Source organism: Prinia subflava, chromosome 2 (assembly GCF_021018805.1).
Source record: "Prinia subflava isolate CZ2003 ecotype Zambia chromosome 2, Cam_Psub_1.2, whole genome shotgun sequence".
Taxonomy (NCBI): domain Eukaryota; kingdom Metazoa; phylum Chordata; class Aves; order Passeriformes; family Cisticolidae; genus Prinia; species Prinia subflava.
The window spans coordinates 1,617,359-1,643,569 of record NC_086248.1 but is presented as its reverse complement, the minus strand read 5'-3'; the positions used below and the strand labels follow the sequence as shown (position 1 = coordinate 1,643,569).

At 44.9% G+C, this 26,211-nt stretch overlaps 2 protein-coding genes across 2 annotated transcripts in view; one reads left to right on the top strand and one right to left on the bottom strand.

Annotated features, from left to right (window-relative positions):
- Positions 1-4,438, bottom strand: part of FZD3 (frizzled class receptor 3) — a 52,047-nt gene extending 47,609 nt beyond the window's left edge. The window contains exon 1 of the mRNA XM_063423012.1: positions 4,338-4,438. The gene's annotated coding sequence lies outside the window, so the exon portion shown is untranslated. The remainder of the gene's footprint in view (positions 1-4,337) is intronic.
- Positions 4,439-4,562: 124 nt separating this feature from the next.
- FBXO16 (F-box protein 16) overlaps positions 4,563-26,211 on the top strand; it is a 57,290-nt gene continuing 35,641 nt past the window's right edge. The window contains exons 1-3 of the mRNA XM_063391935.1: positions 4,563-4,722; positions 17,225-17,343; positions 24,365-24,400. Of these exons, the coding sequence (XP_063248005.1) occupies positions 17,248-17,343; positions 24,365-24,400 (132 nt within the window). The 5' untranslated portion in view covers positions 4,563-4,722; positions 17,225-17,247. The remainder of the gene's footprint in view (positions 4,723-17,224; positions 17,344-24,364; positions 24,401-26,211) is intronic.

Below are 26,211 nucleotides of genomic sequence, written 5' to 3'. Positions count from 1 at the left end.
ATTTTAATCTGATTTTTTTGTTGTTTTTGTCATCCCAAACCCGTTTTAATGGCGCACACCCATCCTCCTCTCCATTCCCCAAGAGCACAAAATCCATTTTTAACAACAATTTTGTCTGACAGTGGTAAAATTTGCAAATTCCAGTCGCCTAAACCGGCTGCTTTAAAGTGAATTATTGCTTTAAAAAGTAACAGAAGTTTGGCAAATATTCCATCAATATTCCCCAAAAGCGGGCAACCACAAATCTGAAGGGATTCCCAATCTTGAGAGAACAAAGTTTTCCCTCGGAAAAAGTTTTTCCTTTCTGCCAGCAGTGAAGAATTTAATCACCAGCTCTGTGCTGTTGTGCACATTTTTATTTACACCTTATGGTCAGAAAAATTCTGGGTTTGAAACCCTTGGTGCAGTTTGTGGGTTGGACTGGATTAATCTCGATTAATTCCTAAATAACCTGAACAATTCTGGGCTTCTCTGTGAGAGGGGAAAGGGTTTGGCTGGAGCTTTTTGGAGGCTTTTTGGCTAAAAATAAACATGCAGAGAGGGGGGAAAAGGAAAAAAAAGACCAAAGCTGCTAAAGATAACCACGTTAAATTCGGTTTATTGGCAACTTTGCTTTCGCAGGCTGCTTCTCCCTCTCAGGGGGATTGGCGGGGGAGCAGTGAAATAAGGGGAAAAAATAGAAATAGGAGAGGTTCCAAAGGCAGGAAAAACAACACATAAGGCAAAAAAAATATATAAAAAATATTAAAAAAGGGATTTGGCGACTCTGGAGAAAAGAGAAGGAGCTGAACTGGTGATGCCAGGCAGCATCATCAGCCCTGGAACCTTCCTGAGCAGGAGGTCACAAGTTTCAGGCAGATAAAACCAATCCCTGCTCAGTTTTGTGAAGTGCCCTGGCAGAAATATTGGAAATAAAAGGTCCCTTCCTACCCAAACCAGGCTGAGATCCCCACATTGCTTAATTCCCCTTGGGAGCCATTCCCTTGGGTTTAACATTTATTAACAGTTCCTAAAATCAGGAAAAAAAACCACTTTCTGAGTTTGTTGGCATCTCCAGAACTCTGGATTCACAAATTTTTTTATTTCACCTAGACCAACTCCAAAGGATTTTATTCCCCAATTTGAGTGAGGTCACCTTGCAGCGTGGATGAGCAAGGGACTTTTTTTTTTTATTTTTGTTCACTGTAATTGCAGTGATCTGTAAAAAAAAAACCTTCACAAAAAAAAAAAAAAGGTTCAGAAGCAACCTAAGATGAACTGTTCAAGGCTGCACCAGAAAAATGGGGCAAATCCAGGTCAGGATGGGGAGTTTTGGGAAACAGTCCAAGAATGCTCCATAAAAATCACATTAATGACACACAAAACAGCAGAGTCCAAACACATCCACCTCTCCTCTGCCTTCCCCACGGCCTCAAGCTGAAGAAAACATGCAAAAAGCCACAAAAAAAAAGAAAAAAAAGTTTTAACCGTGCAAAAAGCAGAAAAGATTTCCTGTGTTCCTTCAGGACTTTTCTACTACAGGTTCAAGAGCATCATAAATAAAATTAAGGACGTATTTACAGGAGGTAAAGGAGGGGGAAAGCAGATAAAAATAGACAACCTGGCCCTGGGAAAAATGACCTAATTCTGGGTGAAATGAAGGGAAAAGAGCAGGATTCTGTTGCGCAAGGAGCGCCGGGTTTTGCAAGGCAGCCCATGGGTGATCCATTAATTGTGCAGACAGATTGGTGCTGTAATAACCAACCCTCGGTGTCAGGAGGGTTCCTCACCACAGATCCAGTCTGGGCACTCTTTGTGAGGCCCCTGCACGCAAGATTCTGTGGTTATTTCTGTGTTTGTAAAAATAAAACGCTTTTGATGACACCCGGGATGAGGAGAGGAGGGGAGGCCTCCCCTCCCGCCATGAGCACTGGAAATAGAGCTCAGGAAAAAGGTGCAATTTCTTGGTATGGTTGTGAATTTTTTTACATTATTTATCAGCAGGAGAAGCCCATCCAATTCTTGCTGGGAAGGATTAATTAAGACATGCGTGGCCAATTATTGTAAACAGTGAAAATCACAAGGGGAAAGAGTTCATTCCCACAAGGAATTTTCTTTTTTAAAAATTTTCAAAATCTTTAAGGGAGCAATGAGGATAAAGAAAAAACTCCTCAGACTTTAGAAAGAAAGGATGGGATTAACCCCCATTTATCTGTCCCAGAGAAACGAGGAGATAAAACAACAAACCAGACTCGTCCTGGAGGAGAGGAAAATCTCCTCTCAGCCATTCCCCACCCAATTCTGAGCCCGGAGAAAGGAGAGGAGCTCATCCATCGCATTTCCCCAGCCCTTTCCCACCCACACCAAGGCACAAAGGGAGAATAAATTATTCTCCCAACTCCATTCTAATTAATTACTCAGAGGGAAGGAAAGTCCAGCGCTGTTCCGCTGCTGCTCCGTCTTGAGGGGCAGCCACACCATAATCCCCCATTCAATCCCATCCCTTATTTCAATTAGGAGCAAAGAGGGAGGATGCAAAGGCAGAAGAGCAACCCCGGCGAGGTTTTCCATGCTTGTCATGGATTCTGGAATGGTTTGGGTCGGAGGGGACTTTGAAGCTCCTCTAATTCCAAGCCCCGCACCACGGGCAGGGATGGCACTCGGCAGATGGGGAGGGACAGCTCTGTCACCTCACGGAGTTCCTATTCCATGGGAAGGACCTGGACAGGGAGATCTCCCCGGCAATGGGGAGCAGCCTTTGGAAAGGCTCAAGGAACAAGGGCACAGGCGGGGCCCGCATCCCCTCGCAGCGCTGCGGCACGGCCGAGGCAGGGCAGCGGAGCCAGGGCCGGAACGGCCGCACCGCGATCCGGAGGGGCCGGGGAGAGCACGGACAGCGCCGGCACCGCCGGGGCCTCAGCGGAGGATGGAGAGGCTCCAGCATCCCCGGAGACCTCACGGGAGAGGCTCCAATATCCCCGAGCCCTCACCGGAGAGGCTCCAACAATCCCCCGAGCCCTCACCGGAGAGGCTCCAATATCCCCGAGCCCTCAGCGGAGAGGCTCCGGCATCCCACGAGCCCTCACCGGAGAGGCTCCAACAATCCCCCGAGCCCTCAGCGGAGAGGCTCCGGCATCCCCGAGCCCTCAGCGGAGAGGCTCCAACAATCCCCCGAGCCCTCAGCGGAGAGGCTCCAATATCCCCGATCCCTCACCGGAGAGGCTCCGGCATCCCCGGAGCCCTCACCGGAGAGGCTCCAACAATCCCCCGAGCCCTCAGCGGAGAGGCTCCAACAATCCCCCGAGCCCTCAGCGGAGAGGCTCCAATATCCCCCGATCCCTCACCGGAGAGGCTCCAGCATCCCCGGAGCCCTCACCGGAGAGGCTCCAACAATCCCCCGAGCCCTCAGCGGAGAGGTTCCAATATCCCCGATCCCTCACCGGAGAGGCTCCGGCATCCCCGAGCCCTCACCGGAGAGGCTCCAATACCCCCCGATTCCTCACCGGAGAGGCTCCGGAATCCCCGAGCCCTCACCGGAGAGGCTCCAATATCCCCCGAGCCCTCAGCGGAGAGGCTCCAACACCCCCCGATCCCTCACCGGAGAGGCTCCGGCATCCCCGAGCCCTCACCGGAGAGGCTCCAATACCCCCGGAGCCCTCACGGGAGAGGCTCCAATATCCCCGAGCCCTCACCGGAGCGGCTCCAATATCTCCGGAGCCCTCACCGGAGAGGCTCCAATATCCCCGGAGCCCTCAGCGGAGAAGTTCCGGCACCCCCGAGCCCTCAGCGGAGAGGCTCCAACACCCCCCGATCCCTCACCGGAGAGGCTCCAATATCCCCGGAGCCCTCACGGGAGAGGGTCCAATATCCCCGAGCCCTCAGCGGAGAGGCTCCGGCACCCCCGAGCCCTCACCGGAGAGGCTCCAATATCCCCGAGCCCTCACCGGAGAGGCTCCAATACCCCCCGAGCCCTCACCGGAGAGGCTCCAATATCCCCGATCCCTCACCGGAGAGGCTCCAATATCCCCGGAGCCCTCACGGGAGAGGCTCCACATCCGCTCCCTGGGGCCGCCGTACCGCACTCCGGCACGGGGAGCCCGGGCCAGCATCCCCGCCCTCACGTGGAGCGGATCCGGCCCGTTCCCGGCGCTCAGGGCCGGCATCCCCCGTGCTCCGCCCGCCCGCCGAGCGCAGCGCCGGCATCCCCCGGCCCCGCGCCGCCGCACGACCGCCGAGCCCCGCCGCCGCCCGTCCCCGGGGCGGGCAGGACGAGCCCCTGAGGGCCCCGCCGTGTCCCCGCCGTGTCCCCGCCGTGTCCCCGCCGTGTCCCCGCCGTGTCCCCGCCGTGTCCCCGGTACCTGCGCGGCTCCCGCCGCCCTCACGGTCCCGCGCGCGCCCTTCGGGTGGCGGCGGCGGCGGCGGCAGCGCCCGGCCACGCCCCCGGCGAGGCCACGCCCCCCGCCCCATCGCGCCCCGCCTACTCCCCTCCGCCCAGCCAATCAGAGAGCGCCGTGCTGGTTGCTAGGTAGATCGAAACCCCCGGCCGCCCTAACCCCGCTCGGGGGGCTCCGATTGGCTGGCGCCCCCAGAGGTTGCCATGGGGACGGGATGCGGATGGGCGGGAGGAGGAGGAGGGCGCTGATTGGCTGGAGCCGCCCCCTCCTGGGGTTGCCATAGCGACGGGATGCGGACAGGGGGGAGGAGGAAGAGGAGGACGCGGCGTCTGCAGGCGGGAGGAGGAAGGTGAGAGGACACAAGGGGACACAGGGGGACACGGGGGGACACAGGGGGACACGGGAGGGCGTGGGGAGGGGGCGTCGCTGCGGCGGGGCACGAGCGGACACATCCCAGGGGACACCGGCGTCGTCACAGGGGGACAACCGCAGCGTGGCACTGCGGGACGGGGACACAAAATGAGCTGGGACGCGGCGGGGAGGTGGCACAAACTCCGTCGGGAATGCGGAGGGGACAAGGGATTGGGGACGCGGGGAGGAAGGCGGGAAACGCCGGTGGGAAATGTCAGTGGGAGCTCCGGTGTTGCCAATGTTCCCATCCCGGCAGGGCCGGATGGATCCCTATGGATGGATGGGGATGCCCAAGCCGGCAGAGAGGCCGGTGGCACCTGGGTTGTCCCGGTTTTGGGTGGCAGCAGGGCCAGGGCAGGGCCCGTCCCCTGTGGTGGCTCTGCTGGGGCACCTCCAGTGCTGGGGACGCTTTGGGGACAAGAAGGACAGGGAGCAGCTGGAGCGTGTCCAGGGCAGGGAACGGAGCTGGAAAGGGGCTGGAGCACCAGGAGAGGCTGAGGGAGCTGGAAAGGGGCTCAGCCTGGAGAAAAGGAGGCTCAGGAGGGATCTCCTGGCTCTGCACAACTCCTGACAGGAGGGGACAGCCAGGGAGGGTCGGGCTCTGCTCCCAGGGAACAGGGACAGGAGGAGAGGGAACGGCCTCAGGCTGTGCCGGAGGAGGTTCAGGTTGGATATTTGGGGTGACCAAGCATGGATGGGGCTGCCCAGGGATGGAATCTTCATCCCTGGAAGTGCCCCACACCCCTGAGGCTGTGGCACTTGGGGACACGGGGCAGTGGCGGGGTCGTGCTTGGATCTGCTGAGCTCAGAGGTCTCTCAGCAACCCGAGCCATTCTGAGATCCCACGAGAGGAGTCTCCGGTCTTGGGGGTTTAAATAACCTCAGGGCACGCTTGGAAAACACTCTGGAACCCGTGGCCAAGCCCCAGCCTCGCTGGATTGTTGATTATTGGTTATTGATTATTGGTTATTGATTATGATTTCAGCCCCCCCTCTGCCCTGCCTGTACCCATGCTCGGTGCTGCTGCTCAGAGCCTTTCTCCCATCACTGCATTCTTTATTTTCATATAACAATTTATAATCTAAATCACTCCATTGTCTCAGCTTGAGATTGATTCTATTAAATTCTAAATTTTTTAATTTCTTCCCGTCTGAACTCTTCTTTTGCCTGTACCTGTGCTTGGTGCTCAGAGCTTTTCTCCCATCACTGCACCCTTTATTTTGATATTGACAATTTACAATCTAAATCACTCCCCTGCCTCAGCTTGAGGTTGATTCCGTTAAATTCTAAATTTTTAAATTTCTTTTGGGCCGAACTCTTCTTTTACCCCGTTGTTGCCCCCTGGATTGACGGGATCAGGGGAACACATCCCTAAACCTCTGCACGCAGCAGGCTCTGTGCACCACAGAAGTTTCATTTCTGTAGAAATTGTGGTCAAAATTCATCAATGAATTCTGAGACTTGATGAATTCAATGAATTCAAATGAATTCATTTGAATTCATTGAATTCCATAGAAATTGTGGTCAAAACTCATCAATGAATTCAGAGGCGGTTCTGCCTCTGCAGGAGTTGTTTTCAGTTTGGTTGAGCAGAGATTAGCCCAGGTAAAGGAAATTATTATTCCAACGCCCCTGGTTAATGGGATATGATCATTACGGATTGTTAAGTTTTCCTCCATGGAATCACTCATTTTTTAAACCATTTTAAAACTCCAGCTTGTACTGGAACCAGTGGAAGTATTTCCAGTGGTTTCCAAGTGAAATTTTCCGGCTGTTAGAACCTATTCCTGTCTCCTGCCCCGTGAGAGTTTGTGTCTCCTCCATATCCAAATTTCTGGATCCTCCCATCCCGACTGTGAGCCATTCCAAGGGGCTCTGGCAATTTTGTTCATTTTAACCCCGTAGAAACCCACAAAACTTGGTTTTTTCTCCCCAATTTTCTTTCTCACTGATACTTACCATACCTCCCACCTGCTCCTGCATTTCCTTTTTATTTTTTTAACAGTAAAAACAGATTTTTTTTTATTTTGGCACTGTGTCTCGATAATTTTTCCTCTTTGGCCAGCAAACCAACATTTTCCCGGTGTCTTTTTAAGGCTTGATCCTTGTCAACCTCCTCCCCCTCCTCCTCCTGTCTCCTGCTGCTGGAATGTTTTGGGATCACCTGAGCCTGATGGATCTCATCCCGGGATGGAGCAATCCCTGGAATGTTATTTTGGGCAGCCAGTCCCAAGATAAGGAACTTGGCCAAGCAACCTCCCGATCCCAGCCCTGCTCAGCATTCCAGCTGCTTTTCCATGGGGCTGCTGCAGCCCCTCTGGAGCCAGCCTGGGAATGTCCAAGGATCCAGGGAATCCTCAGAGCCCCTTCCAGAGCCTGAAGGGGCTCCAGGAGAGCTGGGGAGGGACTTGGGATGCAGGGACAGGACACAGGGAATGGCTTCCCTCTGCCAGAGGATGGGATTTTGGGAAGGAATCCTTCCCTCCCAAAAAATCCTCTCTGGAATAGAATTCCCAGAGAAGCTGTGGCTGCTCCTGGATCCCTGGAAGTGTCCAAGGCCATTTTGGATGGGGTTTGGAGCAGCCTGGGGCAGCGGGAGTGTCCCTGCCCACGGGAAAGGTTGGAATGAGAGGATCTTCAAGGTCCCTTCACACCCAAACCATTCCATGAATGAATTCCTAAATAAGCACCGAGTCCCAACATTGGGGAAATCCCAGTAAATTCTTGGATATCCACCCCAATCCAGGCAGTTTGGTGGCTTGTGCATCTTGATGGAATGATGGAATTATGAAATCATGGGATGATGGAATGATGGGATGATGGAATGGTGGAATGATGGAATGATGGAATGGTGGAATGATGGAATGATGGAATGATGGAATGGTGGAATAATGGAACGATGGAATGGTGGAATGATGGGATTATGGAATGATGGAATGATGGAACAATGGGATTATGAAATGATGGAATGATGGAATGATGGAATAATGAAATAATGGAACAATGGAATCATGGGATTATGGAATGATGGGATTATGAAATGATGGAATGATGGAATGGTGGAATGATGGGATTATGGAATGATGGAATGATGGAATGGTGGAATGGTGGAATGATGGAATGATGGGATTATGGAATGATGGAATGGTGGAATGATGGAATAATGGAAGGATGGAATGATGGAATGATGGAAGGATGGAAGGATGGAATGATGGAATGGTGGAATGGTGGAATAATGGAAGGATGGAATGATGGAATGATGGAATGATGGAATGATGGAATTATGGAATGATGGAATGATGGAATGGTGGAATGATGGAATGATGGAATGATGGAATGATGGAATGATGGGATGGTGGAATGGTGGAACGATGGAATGATGGAATGATGGAACAATGGAATGGTGGAATGACAGAATGATGGAATGATGGAATGATGGAACAATGGAATGGTGGAATGACAGAATGATGGAATGATGGAATGATGGAATGATGGAACGATGGAATGGTGGAACAATGGAATGATGGAATGATGGAATGATGGAATGATGGAATGATGGAATAATGGAAGGATGGAACGATGGAATGATGGAATGATGGAATGATGGAATGATGGAATGATGGAATAATGGAAGGATGGAATGATGGAATGATGGAATGATGGAATGGTGGAATGATGGAATGATGGAATGATGGGATGGTGGAATAATGGAACGATGGAATGGTGGAATGATGGGATTATGGAATGATGGAATGATGGGATTATGAAATGATGGAATGGTGGGATGATGGAAGGATGGAATGATGGAACGATGGAACAATGGGATTATGGAATGATGGAATGATGGGATTATGGAATGATGGAACGATGGAAGGATGGAATGATGGAATGGTGGAATAATGGAAGGATGGAATGATGGAACGATGGAATGATGGAATGGTGGAATGATGGAATAATGGAACAATGGAATCATGGATCAATGGGATTATGGAATGATGGAATGATGGAATTACGGAATTAGAGAATTACAGAATTAGGGAATTAGGGAATTAGAGAATTAGGGAATTAGGGAATTAGGGAATGTGACTTCTCCATGTGACCCCACCCGGATCATCAAACCCAACCCCTGGCCCTGCACAGACACCCCGGAATTCCCACCGGGAGCTCTGGCCACCTTGGGAATGTCACCATTCCCTGGGGATCCTGTTCCAGCGCCCCACCACCCTCTGGGGGAAGAACCTTTTCCTAAAATCCACCCTGACCCTCCTCTGGGACATCTCCAGAGCTCCTGCAGCTGGAGAGAGAGAAGAGGTCCATGCCTGTCCCTGTCCACGAGGTTTCAGATTCACTTTTCCTGGATCCTGAAGTTTTAGCCTGACTTTAACCAGATCCTGAAGTTTTAGACCAACTTTTCCCAGATCCTGAAATTTTAGAGAGGCTTTTCCCAGATCCAGAAGTTGCAGACAGACTTTTCCCAGGTCCTGAATTTTAGAAAGACTTTTCCCAGATCCTGAAGTTTCAGACAGACTTTCCCAGATCCTGAAGTTGTACACAGATTTTTTCCCAGATCCTGAAGTTTTAATCCAACTTTTCCCAGATCCTGGAGTTATAAACAGACTTTTCCCAGGTCCTGAATTTTAGACAGACTTTTCCAAGATCCTGAAGTTTCAGACAGACTTTTCCAGATCCTGAAATATTAGCCTGACTTTTCCCAGATCCTGAAGTCTTAGCCAGACTTTTCTCGGATCCTGAAATTTTAGACCGACTTTTCCAAGATCCTGAAGTTTCAGAAAGACTTTTCCCATTTCCTGAAATTTTAGCCTGACTATTCCCAGATCCTGAAGTTGTAGACAGGCTTTTCTCAGATCCTGAAGTTTCAGAAAGACTTTTCCCAGATCCTGAAGTCTTAGCCCGACATTTCCCGGATCCTGAAATTTTAGAGAGACTTTTCCCAGATCCTGAAGTTGTACACAGATTTTTTCCCAGATCCTGAAATTTCAGTCTTTTCCCAGATCCTGAAGTTTTAGCCCAACTTTTCCCAGATCCTGAAATTTTAGACAGATTTTTCCTGGATCCTGATGTTTTAGTCAGACTTTTCCCAGATCCTGAAGTTTTAGCTCGACTTTTCCTGGATCCTGAAGTCTCAGCCCAACTTCTCCTGGATCCTGAAGTTTCAGACAGACTTTTCCCAAATCCTGAAATTTTAGAGAGACTTTTCCTGCATCCTGAAGTTGTACACAGATTTTTCCCAGATCCAGAAGTTTTAGTCTGACTTTTCCCAGATCCTGGAGTTTTAAACAGACTTTTTCAGGATCCTGAATTCTTAGCCTGACTTTTCCCAGATCCTGAAGTTTTAGACACACTTTACCCGGATCCTGAAATTTTAGACAGATTTTTCCCAGATCCTGGAGTTTTAAACAGACTTTTCCCAAATCCAGAGATTTTAGACAGATTTTTCTCAGATCATGAAATTTTAGCCCAACTTTTCCCAGATCCTGAAGTCTTATCCTGACTTTTCCCAGATCCTGACATTTCAGACAGGCTTTTCCCAGATCCTGAAGTTTTTGACAGATGTTTCCTGGATCCTGAAGTTTTAGACAGACTTTTCCAAAGTTTCAGACAGACTTTTCCCAGACCCTGAAGTTTCAGACAGACCTTTCCCAGATCCGGAAATTTTAGACAGACTTTTCCCAGATCCCGAAGTCTTAGCCCGACTTTTCCCAGATCATGAAGTCTTAGCCCGACGTTTCCCGGATCCTGAAATTTTAGCCCGACATTTCCCGGATCCTGAAATTTTAGACCGACTTTTCCCAGATCCTGAAGTTTCAGACAGACTTTTCCCAGATCCAGAGATTTTAGCCTCACTATTCCCAGATCCTGAAGTTGTAGACAGGCTTTTCCCAGATCCTGATATTTTAGCCTCACTTTTCCCAGATCCTGAAGTCTTAGCCCGACTTTTCCCGGATCCTGAAATTTTAGAGAGACTTTTCCTGGATCCTGAAGTTGTACACAGATTTTTCCCAGATCCTGAAGTTTTAGTCTGACTTTTCCCAGATCCTGGAGTTTTAAACAGACTTTTCCCAGATCCAGAAGTTGCAGAAAGACTTTTCCCAGATCCTGAAATTTCAGTCTTTTCCCAGATCCTGAAGTTTTAGCCTGACTTTCCCCAGATCCTGAAGTCTCAGCCCAACTTCTCCTGAATCCTGAAATTTTAGACAGACCCTTCCCAGATCCTGAAATTTTAGCCCAACTTTTCCCAGATCTTGAAATTTTAGCCCGACTTTTCCCAGATCCTGAAGTCTCAGACAGACTTTTCCAGATCCTGAAATTTTAGAGAGACTTTTCCCAGATCCTGAAGTTGTACACAGATTTTTTCCCAGATCCTGAAATTTCAGTCTTTTCCCAGATCCTGAAGTTTTAGCCCAACTTTTCCCAGATCCTGAAATTTTAGACAGATTTTTCCTGGATCCTGATGTTTTAGTCAGACTTTTCCCAGATCCTGAAGTTTTAGCTCGACTTTTCCTGGATCCTGAAGTCTCAGCCCAACTTCTCCTGGATCCTGAAGTTTCAGACAGACTTTTACCAGATCCTGAAATTTTAGAGAGACTTTTCCCAGATCCTGAAGTTGTACACAGATTTTTCCCAGATCCAGAAGTTTTAGTCTGACTTTTCCCAGATCCTGGAGTTTTAAACAGACTTTTTCAGGATCCTGAATTCTTAGCCTGACTTTTCCCAGATCCTGAAGTTTTAGACACACTTTACCCTGATCCTGAAATTTTAGACAGACTTTTCCCAGATCCTGAAGTTTCAGACAGACTTTTCCCAGATCCTGAAGTTGTACACAGATTTTTTCCCAGATCCTGAAGTTTTAATCCAACTTTTCCCAGATCCTGGAGTTTTAAACAGACTTTTCCCAAATCCAGAGATTTTAGACAGATTTTTCTCAGATCATGAAATTTTAGCCCAACTTTTCCCAGATCCTGAAGTCTTATCCTGACTTTTCCCAGATCCTGACATTTCAGACAGGCTTTTCCCAGATCCTGAAGTTTTTGACAGATGTTTCCTGGATCCTGAAGTTTTAGACAGACTTTTCCAAAGTTTCAGACAGACTTTTCCCAGACCCTGAAGTTTCAGACAGACTTTTCCCAGATCCGGAAATTTTAGACAGACTTTTCCCAGATCCCGAAGTCTTAGCCCGACATTTCCCGGATCCTGAAGTTTTAGCCCGACTTTTCCCCGATCCTGAAATTTTAGAGAGACTTTTCCTGGATCCTGAAGTTGTACACAGATTTTTCCCAGATCCTGAAGTTTTAGTCTGACTTTTCCCAGATCCTGGAGTTTTAAACAGACTTTTCCCAAATCCAGAGATTTTAGACAGATTTTTCCCAGATCCTGAAGTCTCAGCCCAACTTCTCCTGGATCCTGATATTTTAGACAGACTTTTCCCGGATCCTGAAGTTGTACACAGATTTTTCCCAGATCCTGAAGTTTTAATCCGATTTTTCCCAGATCCTGGAGTTTTAAACAGATTTTTCCCAGATCCAGAAGTTGCAGAAAGACTTTTCCCAGATCCTGAAATTTCAGTCTTTTCCCAGATCCTGAAGTTTTAGCCTGACTTTCCCCAGATCCTGAAGTCTCAGCCCAACTTCTCCTGAATCCTGAAATTTTAGACAGACTCTTCCCAGATCCTGAAATTTTAGCCCAACTTTTCCCAGATCTTGAAATTTTAGCCCGACTTTTCATGGATCCTGAAGTTTTTGACAGACTTTTCCCAGATCCTGAAGTCTCAGACAGACTTTTCCCAGATCCTGAAATATTAGCCTGACTTTTCCCAGATCCTGAAGTCTTAGCCAGACTTTTCTCGGATCCTGAAATTTTAGAGAGACTTTTCCCAGATCCTGAAGTTGTACACAGATTTTTTCCCAGATCCTGAAATTTCAGTCTTTTTCCAGATCCTGAAGTTTTAGCCTGACTTTTCCTGGATCCTGAAGTTTCAGACAGATTTTTCCAAGATCCTGAAGTCTCAGCCTGACTTTTCCCGGAACCTGAGCCGAACTTTTATCCCATCAGAGGTTCCCAAATTCCCATCCCTCCCCGGTAACCCCGGCTCTCTCTGGGAATGCCACATCCCCCCGGGAATTCGGGGTTTGTGACTCACGGGACAACGCGGCTGTCCCGAAAAACAGGACACGGCTGTCCCGAAAAACAGGACACGGCGCCCGGACCTGTCCGGGGTTTTTCTTGGCATTTTCTCCACCCTGGGCATCGGAATTGCAGGAAAGCAAAACAGAAACCGGGCAGGGAACGATCCCAAATCCACCCCCTAAAAAAAAATCCACCCACTCACACAAGGAGGCGGATGGGAAACCTTCGGCTTTCGGTGGGAAGTTAAAATAAATTTGTTATTTGAGGATGTTCAGCCCCAAAAACAAAGAAAACCAAACCAACCCCCCCCCAAAAAACCCAAAAAAAACCCCCCAAAAAACAAAAAAACCAACAAAAAAACCACCCCAAAACCAAAAATCAAAAACAAAAAACCAAAAAACCCCACAAAAAACCCTCAAAAAACACCAGAAAAGAAAAGAAAAGAAAAGAAAAGAAAAGAAAAGAAAAGAAAAGAAAAGAGAAGAGAAGAGAAGAGAAGAGAAGAGAAGAGAAGAGAAGAGAAGAGAAGAGAAGAGAAGAGAAGAGAAGAGAAGAGAAGAGAAGAGAAGAGAAGAGAAGAGAAAAGAAAAGAAAACAAAACAAAACAAAACAAAACCAACAAAAAACCCGAAAAAAACCCAAACACAAAAACCACAAAAAACCAAAAAAAACCCCAAAACACCACAACAAAAAAAAAAAACCCCGAAAACCAAAAACCAAAAACAAACAAACAAAAAAACCCCCACAAAAACCCAAAAAAACCCCCCCAAAACAAAACAAACAAAAAAAACCCACCACAAAAAAAACCCCAAAAAACCAAAAAAAACCCAAACCAAACCAAAAACCAAAAAAACCCACAAAAACCAAAAACAAAACACCAAAAAAACCCCCAAAAAAATAAAAGGGAGGGGGAGAGAAAAAAATCAGATTTTTATAATTTATTTCCTGAGCATGGAGAGGAAAATGCAACCGATTTTTCTTTGAGTGGTTTTTGGGTTGTTTTGTTGGGGTTTTTTTGGTTGTGGTTTTTGGGGGTTTTTTTGTTGTTTTTTTGGGTTTTGGTTTTTTGGGGGTTTTTTTTGTTTGTTGGTTTGGGTTGGGTTTTTTGTTTTTTGTTTTTTTTTTTTGGTTTTTTGGTTAGTTTTGGTTGGTTGGTTGGTTTTAATTTTGTTTTTGGTTTTGGTTTGATTTGGGTTTTTTGGGGTTTTGGGGTTTGGTTTGATTTGGGTTTTTTGGGGTTTTGGGGGTTGGTTTAATTTGGGTTTTTTGGGGTTTGGTTTGATTTGGGTTTTTTGGGGTTTTGGGGGTTGGTTTGATTTGGGTTTTTTGGGGTTTTGGGGGTTGGTTTAATTTGGGTTTTTTGGGGTTTGGTTTGATTTGGGTTTTTTGGGTTTTTTGGGGTTTGGTTTGATTTGGGTTTTTTGGGGTTTTGGGGGTTGATTTGATTTGGGTTTTTTGGGGTTTGGGGTTTGGTTTGATTTGGGTTTTTTGGGGTTTTGGGGGTTGATTTAATTTGGGTTTTTTGGGGTTTTGGGGGTTGATTTAATTTGGGTTTTTTGGGGTTTTGGGGGTTGATTTAATTTGGGTTTTTTGGGGTTTTGGGGGTTGATTTGATTTGGGTTTTTTTGGGGGTTTTGGGGGTTGGTTTGATTTGGGTTTTTTGGGGTTTGGGGGGTTTGGTTTGATTTGGGTTTTTTGGGGGTTTTGGGTTTTTTTGGTTTGTTTTTTGGGGTTTTTTATTGTGTTTTGTTGTAATGTTTTGTTTGTTTGGGGCTTTTGTTTGTGGCTTTTTGTGGGTGTTTTTTGTGCGTGTGTGGTTTTATGTTTGCTTTTTTCCTTTGTTTCTTGGGGTTTTTTTTGGTTTTTGTTTTATTTTTTAAATATATTTCTTTGACTCCATAACAACTTAAGAAAGGAAGGGAAAATTAAGCAGAAATTTGATGTGCCTGGACGGATCCCGCAGTGATTTTTGAGGATTAATCCATCGAAATTGAGAGGAATTTTGCCTGGGTTCGGAACAGGGGTCTGAGAGCAGCTCCAAACCCTTTTTTGGGGTGGATTTTGAGGTGTTTGGGTTCAGCACAGGCTGGCAACACAAAAAAATTAAATTAAATCCCAAAATATGGGATTTAATTCAATTTAGTTCAACTTAATTCATGGATCTGCCTTTCTTTTGTCCCCAAAAATCCCATTATCCGTCCCGCCACCGTGAAGCTTTCGAGCCATCTGAGGTATTTAGAGAAAAAAAGAGAGTAAAATAAAATAAAAATAAAATAAAATAAAATAAAATAAAATAAAATAAAATAAAATAAAATAAAATAAAATAAAACAAAACTAAATTAAATTAAATTACATTAAATTACATTAAATTACATTAAATTACATTAAATTACATTAAATTAAAAATTAAAAAATTAAAAAATTAAAAAATTAAAAACCATAATAAATAAATAAATAAATAAATAAAGCACAATGAATACATAAATAAATAAAATATAAATAAACTAATAGATACTAAAGAAAGAAAGAAATAAAAACATAATAATAAATAAATAAATGATAAATGATAAATAAACAAATAATAAATAAATAAATAATACACAATAACGAAATAAAATATAAATAAATGAATAAATACTAAATAAATAAATAAAACACAATAAACAAACAAATAAAATATAAACAAACATACATATACTAAATAAATAAATAAATAATGCATGATAAATAAACAAATAAACAAATAGATAAATAAATACATTAATTATTCATTATTTATTTACTAAAATGTCGGCTATTTATCAATTATTTCTTAATTATTTACTAAAAAAATTATTTATTTATTTATTTATTATCAATGATTTATTACTTATTTACTAAAAAAGTTAACTATTTATTAATTATTTACTAAAATTTTAATTCATTATCCATTACTTATTTACTAAAACGTCAGCTATTTCTTAATTTTTTAATAAATTATTTATTCATGATTTACTAACATTTTTAATTATTTAAAAATGATTTATTAATTATTAGCACAGGGAGGTTCCAGTGGGAATTCGGGGAATCCTGGGGTTGGAAAAGGACTCGGAGCTCCTCCCCTCCCATCGCCAGCACCGATATCGTGACAGCAAAAATTAAAAAATCCTCGCTCTGCCTCAATTTCAAATTATTTTATTATTTTGTGTCATCGCCGTGCTGTGAAATCATTGGATTCCCTCTTAAAATCGTAATTATTTTTTCCATGAAAATGAAGGAATGGCACTGGGATAAAATCCACCTTTGTTCAATGAAATCATTGGATTCCTTGTTAAAATAATTCCTTTTTTTTTTTCCATGGATAAAAATGGAATGAAATCATTGTCTGTGAAATGCTATGAAATCATTGGATTCCCTCTTTAAATTATAATTATTTTTTCCATGAAAATGAAGGAATGGCCCGGGATAACCCCCACCTTTGTTCAATGAAATCATTGGATTCCTTGTTAAAATAATTTATTTTTTCTCCACAGGGAAAAAAAAATGATATAAAATGCTATGAAATCATTGGATTCCCTCTTAAAATTGTAATTATTTTTTCCCACAAAATGAAGGAATGGTCCAGGGATAACGCCCGCCTTTGTTCAATGAAATCATTGGATTCCTTGTCAAAATAATTTATTTTTTCTCCACAGGGAAAAAAAAATGATATAAAATGCTATGAAATCATTGGATTCCCTCTTAAAATTGTAATTTTTTTTCCCACAAAAATGAAGGAATGGCACTGGGATAACGCCCACCTTTGTTCAATGAAATAATTGGATTCCTTGTTAAAATAATTTATTTTTTTTCCATAGAAAAAAAATGATATAAAATGCTATGAAATCATTGGATTCCCTCTTAAAATTGTAATTATTTTTTTCCATGAAAAGGAAGGAATGGCAAAGGGATAACGCCCACCTTTGCTCAATGAAATCTTTGGATTCACCCTTAAAATTGTAATTATTTTTTCCCACAAAAATGCAGGAATGTCCCAGGGATAACGCCCACCTTTGGTCATTGAAATCATTGGATTCCTTGTCAAAATAATTTATTTTTTTTCCCATGGAAAAAAATGTGCTGTGAAATGCCGTGAAATCATTGGATTCCCTCTTAAAATTCTATATATTTTTCCCACAAAAATGCAGGAATGTCCCAGGAGTAACGCCCACCTTTGCTCAATGAAATAATTGGATTCCCCCTTAAAATTGCAATTATTTTTCCAACAAAAATGCCGGAATTTCCCGGGATAACTCCCACTTTCCTCTCTTTTGCAGCCCTCCGCGGATCCGCCCTCTCCATGGCGTTTGCTCCTCCCAAAATCCCGCCTGGCCCCGGCCTCCAGCTCAAGCTGAGCTCGTGGACTCCCCTCAACCACGCGCCCACCAACGACAAGGCAAGGTTATTTTTTTTTGGGAATAAACCCAAAAAAACCTGGAAAATCTGGGAATTGCGGAATGGTTGGGCTTGGGAAGGGCCTTGGGGACGTCATCCAGCCCAACCCCTCAAGGCAAAGCCAACTCAGGATTTATTTCCTTGGGGTCGTGCCCAGTTGGGTTTGGAATTTCCCCAAAATCCTCAATTTCACAAATTCCCAAATGTAAAAAATTTAATTAATTTAATTAGTTTAATTTTTTTCCCTGTGGAGGAGGTGATGGGAAATGGAAAAAGAACGTGGAGAATTTGCTTCCCCTTAAAAATGTGCAGGTGTCTTCATGATATATAAAATCTAAAGAAAAAGGGGGTTTTTTTGCCCCCAAAAATCCTCAATTTCACAAATTCCCAAATTTAAAAAATTTAATTCATTTAATTCATTTAATTCATTTAATTCATTTAATTCATTTAATTCATATAATTCATTAAGGGAAAATTTAATTAGTTTAATTTTTTTCCCCGTGGAGGAGGTGATGGGAAATGGAAAAAGAACGTGGAGATTTTGCTCCCCCTTAAAAATATGGAAATGTCTTCATGATATATAAAGAGATATAAAATCTAAAGAAAAAGATGGAAAAATTCTGATTTACCCGTTTAAAGCAAAGAAGTATTTAATTTAATACGGCTATTTTGACAAATAACTTAAATTTAATTTAAATACTGCTTTTGATTTAATTAATTTTAATTTTAATTTTAATTTTAATTTTAATTTTAATTTTAATTTTAATTTTAATTTTAATTTTAATTTTAATTTTAATTTTAATTTTAATTTTAATTTTAATTTAATAATTTAATTTAAATGCTGCTATTTTGCCAAACAATTTGCTTTAAAAAAACAAAAAAAGTGGAATTTTTTTTTGGCTGAAAGTCACAAAATTGTGCTTTTTTTTGCACCAAAATCCTCCAGTTTCACCCCAGAGCAAACTGAGTGTGAGTCAAAGGTGGTCACGAGTAATGGAAAAAGAATTTGGAATTTTGTTCCTTTTTGGAAATACAGAGATATCAGACACATAAATTCTTCATGATCTATAAATATATATAAAATCTAACAGGAAAAAATGGAAAATTCTGATTTACTTGTTAAAATAAAAACAAGTGTTTGATTTAAATACTGTCATTTTGCCAAATAATTTCCTTTTTTTTAAAAAAAAGGACTTTTTTTTCTGGAAGTCACAAAATTGTGCTTTTTTTGTGGAGAGAGGAAGACTAATTCCTTAAAAAATGAAAATTTCACCACTTTCCTGCTAATTTTCTCATGACTCACCCCTTACACCATAAAAAGATAAAGCTTTGTCTCCTGTCTGGGTACTCTGACATCAAAATTAATTTGATTTTTCCCCTGCTCCCTAATTAAACTCCTCCTCCAGCGCTTTTTCCCTGTGGAAGGACTTTTGCCCCACTTCAAGCCAACACTTGAATTTCTTTTATTTCTGATAAACTGAAGAGATTGAGCTCTTTGAAGTCCTTTCAATCTGGCAAATTCTGCAGCCTTTGAATCATTTTGATGTTTCCTGCACCCTCCCAACCTCGTTTTTTGCAGATATTCATCGCTGAGCAATAAAGTGTGACCTCACCAGAAATTAAAATATCACATTTTCCCACCTTTTCCCACATTTTCCCACCTTTTCCCACCTTTTCCCACCTTTTTTTTAAACTCCTCTGCTCCTCAGGCAATGGGATTGAGCCACAGCAAAATTTTAGGGATTAATGTTGGAATATTGAATAATCCAATGCTTGGTGATGTTCCAGGTAGGGAGGAACAGACAAGAATATCCCAGAAAATCCCAGGAATGAATGGTCAAAAATGAAAAATAAACCAGGGATGGTTATTAAAATAATAATTAATAATAAATAATTAATCAATTAATACAATAAATAATTAATATAACGTATAATTAATAATATAAAATAATATATAATAAATAATAATAATAAATTTAAAATAAACTTGGGCACATGGGGAATGTGGTGGTGCTGGGTTAATGGTTGGACCCTACGACCTTGGAGGTCTTTTCTAACCTTGAACATCCTCGGAAATCTTTTTACACAATTTACACAATTTACATAATAAAAGACATTTTCTTTTATTTTTTTCATTTCTGATCCAGCTTTTAAACCGCTGACTTGGCCAAAAAAAAATTCCTTTTTTTTTTTTAAATATCCTTACGCTGCTCTGTGGGGAAAAATAAAATTAAATTTAAAAAAAAATTAAAAATAGCTGCAACAAAGTTAGTTGTGAGGTTTGGAATTGGGACATATTCACAGGGAGCTGGAGAGGGAGAAGGTTTTCGGTTTTCAGTTTTGCTCCTCTCTGTGCTCCTGGGATGAGGAATTTATAGATGGAAGGAACCGGAATTTACGGATGGAAGGGGCGGGAAAAGAGGGAAGAGGTGAGATGTGAAAGAAATGAACTCATCAGAACAGGGAATGAGGGGCAGGAGCGGTGGGAATTCGAGGCTGGAACGTCAAAATTCCATGGTAAGGAGCAGGCCTGGGAATTTCCGACATTAAATGGCAAATTTTGGGTAATTCTGGGGCTGCTCCGTTGGTAGTTCCTGTGGATTTCCCTGGAGGAGAACGCTCATCACGGAATTCCGGAACAGTTTGGGTTGGGAAAATCCTAAATCCCATCCAGTTCTAACAATGCCCTGGGTGAAACCACCCCTTCCATGATCCCAGATTTCTCCAGCCTGGCCTTGGACACTCCCAGGGATCCAGGGGCAGCCACAGCTTCTCTGGGAATTCCATCCCAGGGCCTCTCCACCCTCAGAGGGAATCATTCCTTCCTGAGGTTTGACGTCTTCCCAGGGGGTTGGCAAGAGATGATCCTGACGGGTTGTTCCATCCCAAACCATTCCGTGATTCCCTGCACTCCCAAAAATCCCTGGATTCAATGCCCTTGGATCGCTGGAGGTGTCCAAGGCCAGGGGGAGGCGCAGGGGCTGGAACTGGATGAGCTTTGAGGCCCCTTCCAACCCAAACCCATCCCACGATCCCACGGCTGCTTTAGGGGCAGGATCGCCAAAGGTCAGGGAGGAAGAATCCGGAGATCTGGAATTGCTCAGGGCCACAAAACTGGGAATGAGATCCCGGATGGATCAGGGGAGGCTGAAGCAAGGGCGGGAGATGGAGCATCCTGCCGGATCCATCCTGGAATTCGGGGCAGGATTCTCCTTCTGCTGGGCAGGAATTTGGGGCAGGATTCTCCTTCTGCTGGGCAGGAATTTGGGGCAGGAATTCAGGGCAGGATTCTCCTTCTGCTGGGCAGGAATTTGGGGCAGGATTCGCCTTCTGCTGGGCTGGAATTTGGGGCTGGAATTCGGGTCAGGATTCGCCTTCTGCTGGGCAGGAATTCAGAGCAGGATTCGCCTTCTGCTGGGCTGGAATTTGGGGCTGGAATTCGGGTCAGGATTCGCCTTCTGCTGGGCAGGAATTTGGGTCAGGATTCACCTTCTGCTGGGCAGGAATTCGGGGCAGGATTCTCCTGCTGGGCTGGAATTCGGGGCAGGATTCGCCTTCTGCTGGGCAGGAATTCAGGGCAGGATTCTCCTTCTGCTGGGCAGGAATTTGGGTCAGGATTCGAATTCTGCTGGGCTGGAATTCGGGTCAGGATTCTCCTTCTGCTGGGCAGGATCCGCCTTCTGCTGGGCAGGAATTCAGGGCAGGATTCTCCTTCTGCTGGGCAGGAATTCAGGGCAGGATTCTCCTTCTGCTGGGCTGGAATTCAGGGCAGGATTCGCCTTCTGCTGGGCAGGAATTCGGGGCAGGATTCGCCTTCTGCTGGGCAGGAATTTGGGGCAGGATTCGAATTCTGCTGGGCAGGAATTGGGGTCTGAGGCAGAAGAGCCTCCAGAGGATCTTCTGGAGCCAAGGATGGGGGGATTTTCCACCTGCCTGGGCATCTTTAACTCCCCCTGAAGCCACCCAAAACCATCCCGGGCCACAGGTGCAGCTCCAAGGCCTCGGAGGAGAGGACATGGGCCGGATTATTCCACCAAATTTGGGCCGTTCCGTTGCTAATTAACACTCCCAAGTGCCCGGAGAGGCAGAACTTCTGCGAGATCCCCACCTCAGATGTGTCTCCAACAACGCCGGGAGCAAATCCGCGTCTGCCTTTGATCAGAGCCCGTAAACATCTCCCTCCTCCCCGGAACCCTCCAGCCCAAAACTCAGATTTTGATTATTCATCACTTCCTTGGGGCAAATCCTTTTCCGAGTTCAGCTTGTTGGGATTTTTTTGGGTTGTTTTTTTTCCCCCTCTCCGTTTTTCCGTGCAAATGAAGCAAACGACGACCGCCAGCGAGCAAATAAAAGAAACGTCGCTCCCCATTAAATTTAATGATTTAATTTAAATTTAATTTAAATGCTGCTATTTTGCCTAACAATTTGCTTTAAAAAAAAAAAAAAAAGTGGATTTTTTTTTGGCTGAAAGTCACAAAATCATGCGCTTTTTTTACACCAAGAGCCTCCAGTTTTACCTCAGAGCAAACTGAGTCCGAGTCAAAGGCGATCACGAGTAATGGAATAAGAACTTGGAATTTTGTTCCCTGTTGGAAATACGGAGATATCAGACACATAAAGTCTTCATGATCTATAAATATATATAAAATCTAACAGGAAAAAATGGAAAACTTAGATTTACCCATTTAAAACAAACAAGTGTTTGATTTAAATACTACCATTTTGCCAAATAATTCGCTTTTTTTTTAAAAAAAAGAATGATGTTTCTTTTATTTGCATGCTGGCCGTTGTCGTTTGCTTCATTTGCACAGTAAAACAGAGAGGGGAAAAAAAAAGTAGATTTTTTTTTGCTGAAGGTCACAAAATTGTGCTTTTTGGAGGGGGAGCGGAGGACTGTAATTCCTTAAAAAATGAAAATTTCACCACTTTCCTGCTAATTATCTTACTTAGATCACCCGGGCTGTCAGAGCGGGAACACGCCCGGAGTTGGCAGCGTTTTCCCGCTCGCCGTTTAATCGCGGTTTCATGTGAGGTTATTCCTTTTTTTTTTTCCCCTCCCGCCAATTCTTTGATCTGTCTGCTAGAAAAAATCGCTCCCAGCCTTCCCTCACTTCCTTAGGTCTCCATCCCGAGGATCGGAGGTGGTTTTGTTTTTTTGTGGTGGTTTTGGGGAGCCACGTGCCGGGGCTTTGGGGTCCGGCTCCCTCATGGATAAAGGTCAATGGGAGAATTCCTGCTCTGGGTTTGGATACGGATCGTCCCCAGCGGGAGCTGTCACTGCTCCCATCATCCCACCCCTTGTCCGAGTCCAGGACATCCCTCTGGCCACCCTGGAGGGTTTGGAGACCAGACAGGGGGTCTGGGATCTGTCCAAGGGGCTCGGGCAGCCTCACACAGAGCCCAGGAGGACACTGCCTCTGATCCCTGGCCATGGGAGTGAATGCCCACATTGTATGAAGAATCACAAGCTAAGAGAATTCAAAATAAGTAGTATTTCGTTTATCATAGAATGTAAATGTAGAATCTAGGATTCTCAGTATATGGGGTTGAAGAGGCAAGATGGAGGAATTGGGGAGTGGCCCCTGTGCTTCTTGTTCTTGCTCTCGTCCCCCATTTTCAGCTGAGTTGGATTTCAAGGATTGGTTTAGAGTACAAACGACATGTTAGCATAGGTAGTGAGTATTGGTAAGATTCTGTAAATAAAAAGTTCATTGTGGACGGTGGTTGGGTCAGGGAATGGTACAAAGGGTCCAGGACCCTCTGATCCACCCCAGTCCTGCCGCGTGTCCTGCTCTGCTGGGGACGCCCTGCAGAGCTGAGAAAGAACTGAGAGATAATGAAGAATAAACAACCTTGGAAACACGGACTGGGGACTCAGCTTGTCTGCTCTGGCTCCGGCGTGAGACCTTTTGGGCAAGGGAAGCTCAAAAACCCCACAGACCTCAGGGAACAGCAACCCCGAGGAGAATCTCAGGGAACAGCAGCCCTGAGAACCCCTGAATTGGGATCCCTCTCCTTTGGCTGAGCCGGGGTTGAATCCGAGCAGGATTTCAGGCTCCCGGTGCTTCCCGTGTCGGGATTGAGGGGATTCCTGAAATAAAGAGGGGGAAATGCAGCCTCCGGGGCGCCTCCCATCACTGAGTGTCTGGGAGAGAAGAATTCCCGTGGATCCAGGCTGGGAGAGCTTGAGGGGAGAAGAGGAGGCTCCAGAGGGAGCTCAGAGCCCCTTCCAGAGCCTAAAGGGGCTCCAGGAGAGCTGGAGAGGGATTTGGGATCAGAAACAGAGGGACAGGACACAGGGAATGGCTTCAAGCTGGAAAAGGGAGATTTAGATGGGATCTTGGGAAGGAATTCCTGGCTGTGAGGGTGGGGAGGCCCTGGCTGAGGTTCCCCAGAGAGGCCTCCTAATCCCTGGATATTTTGTGTTGGAAGGGACCTTAAGGCTCATCCCATTCCAACCCCAACACCTCCCACTGTCCCGGGTTGCTCCAAGCCCCGTCCAGCCTGGCCTCGGACACTTCCAGGGATGTGGCGTCGAATCCAGGAGGTTTCAGGAGTGCAGGGATGATAAATTCCCGACAGGATCACCAAGGAACAATCAAGGGAAGAGTGTAGGTGGCAGGAGAAAGGATTTGGCCTCTTTCCCTCTGCACAGGAAAGGGTGGGAATGCTGGGTCCATTTCTGGGCTCCTCAGGACAAGAAATATTTGGATTTATGGAAGAAATACTCGGATTTACGGAATAAATCCAGCACAGGGCCTCGGGAATGATTAAGGAATTGGAGAAGTTGGTGTTTAGGGAGGTTCTGGGATCTCCATCCAATAAAATATCCAAAACTCATAGACATGGCTGAGCTACTCCTTCAGCTGACCCTACCAGGGACTTTGGATTAAAGGATCTCCCTAATTTTTTTCCCAAAACCATCCATTCAGCCATTCCGTCGATATTTTGTGGATTGCTTTGAGTCCCCTGTAAACACTCAATTTTCTTTTCTTTTTTTTTTTTTCTCATGTGTTTTACAGGTATTTGAAGAAAGAAGAGCCCTGCTCGGAAAATGGGTAAAATTTTCTCTTTCAATAAATATTCACCACAGGCAGATTTTGGAAGCGACCAGGAGTTTATCTCCTGGGAATGTAAAATTTCTCCTCTTTGGAAAAAGGGGATTCACTTCCCTGACGTGGAGGAGAGCAAAGGCATAAATTCCCTCAGTTCCCACATTCCGTGAGTTTTGAAGCTGGGAAATCACATTCTGTCATTGGAACGGCCTGAAATGAGATTAAAAAAACCAGGAAATGTCCTCAAAGGAGGTTCTGGGTGTTCAGATGCCGCCTTTGAAATCCGTAATAAATGACATTTTATCTCCCAAGTGCACACACAGATTGGGTTGGGCTGGAACTGATTGTTCTTTATGCTTAATAAGTCACTCATGAATTTTTTTTTGCATCTCAGACGGTCTTTGCAGGCAAATATTTTGATTTTAAGGGTTAGTTGTCATTGTAGGAAATAATCTTTCCATAATTTGTTCAGTTTTGGTAATAAGGAGTTTCAGGGGCACCAAGGGAATTAAACAATTGAGGGATTGTCGTTCAAAAATCAGCTTTTAATGGGACAGGCAGCAAATGGAAAAGATAAAACCCGACTCTTGGGAATTGCTGGGTGCCTAAAAACGCCAAAATCCAGGAAGGATCTTCCTCCCAACCACTCTCAGAAGCGCTGGATCATCTCCCAAAGGTCACATTTCCTCCCCGTGACGTTGGCTCAGCAGCTCTCCGGCTGCACGCGGAGAACCACGCGGAGAAATCCCGGTGCTCCGGGCAGGATCCTCCACGCCGGTTCCCATGACCTTCCCCGAGTTGGGAAATCCGGGATGAATGGAGCTGCTGGAGCTTGGATGTCACGGCTGGGATCACGCTCAGGGCAGCTGCAAACGATTTATCCCGGGAACTGTGAAGCTGAACCCCATCCTAACCCCCCTGAGGCATCTTCAGCTGCATCCAGGGGATGGAACGGGAAACAAATCCTCACTTGATGGTCGGACTCGATGACCTGGGGCTTTTCCAGCCTCGATGGCTCCCTGATTCCGTCAGCAGATGATGGGAGGCTTGGAAGGCTGACCTGGAGCAGAGACTGGACAAAGCTAGGGAATGAAGCGGGCATGTATTGAAATAAATTTTCAATTTCTGAAAATTTCAGTAAAAATAGAAATAGAATTTGCAGGAGCCTGACCAAGGCTGCGCCCAGGGTGGACCAAGAATGGCCACAAAATGGATGACCAGTCACGAGATCTTATATTTTTATAAGTTTTGGTCCATTTGCATATTGGGATTTATTTGTCCAATTCCAGCTTCGGGTTATGAAGTCCCATCCTTCTTCTTTTCTCTCTTCAGCCCAGCTGTTTTTGGTTTTGCTTTTGGGCCTGAAAACTTGTAACCATTGTCCTTGGTGTGCAGCAGGAGAAGGATTTGTTTTGTCTGCCTGCTCTGTGAGGAGAGCTCACTGACACTTAACACGAGGCTCAGAACTGCACCCCTGGGCAGCCCAGAATGTGAAAAACATAAAAGTTAAAACCAAAGCCACTGATGACGCCAGGGTTGGAGGGATTTCCTGAATTCTCAGGCTGGAAAGATCTGGAGGCAGATGAGGATGAAGGAAAAACGCTGCATGAAAAAGAGCGGCACCCAAAAACTTCACACCTGAGAGAGAACCCCAGAGTGACACCCAAAAACTTCACAGCTGAGAGAGAACCCAGGGTGACACCCAAAAACTTCACACCTGAGAGAGAACCCAGAGTGACACCCAAAAACTTCACACCTGAGAGAGAACCCAGGGTGACACCCAAAAACTTCACACCTGAGAGAGAACCCAGAGT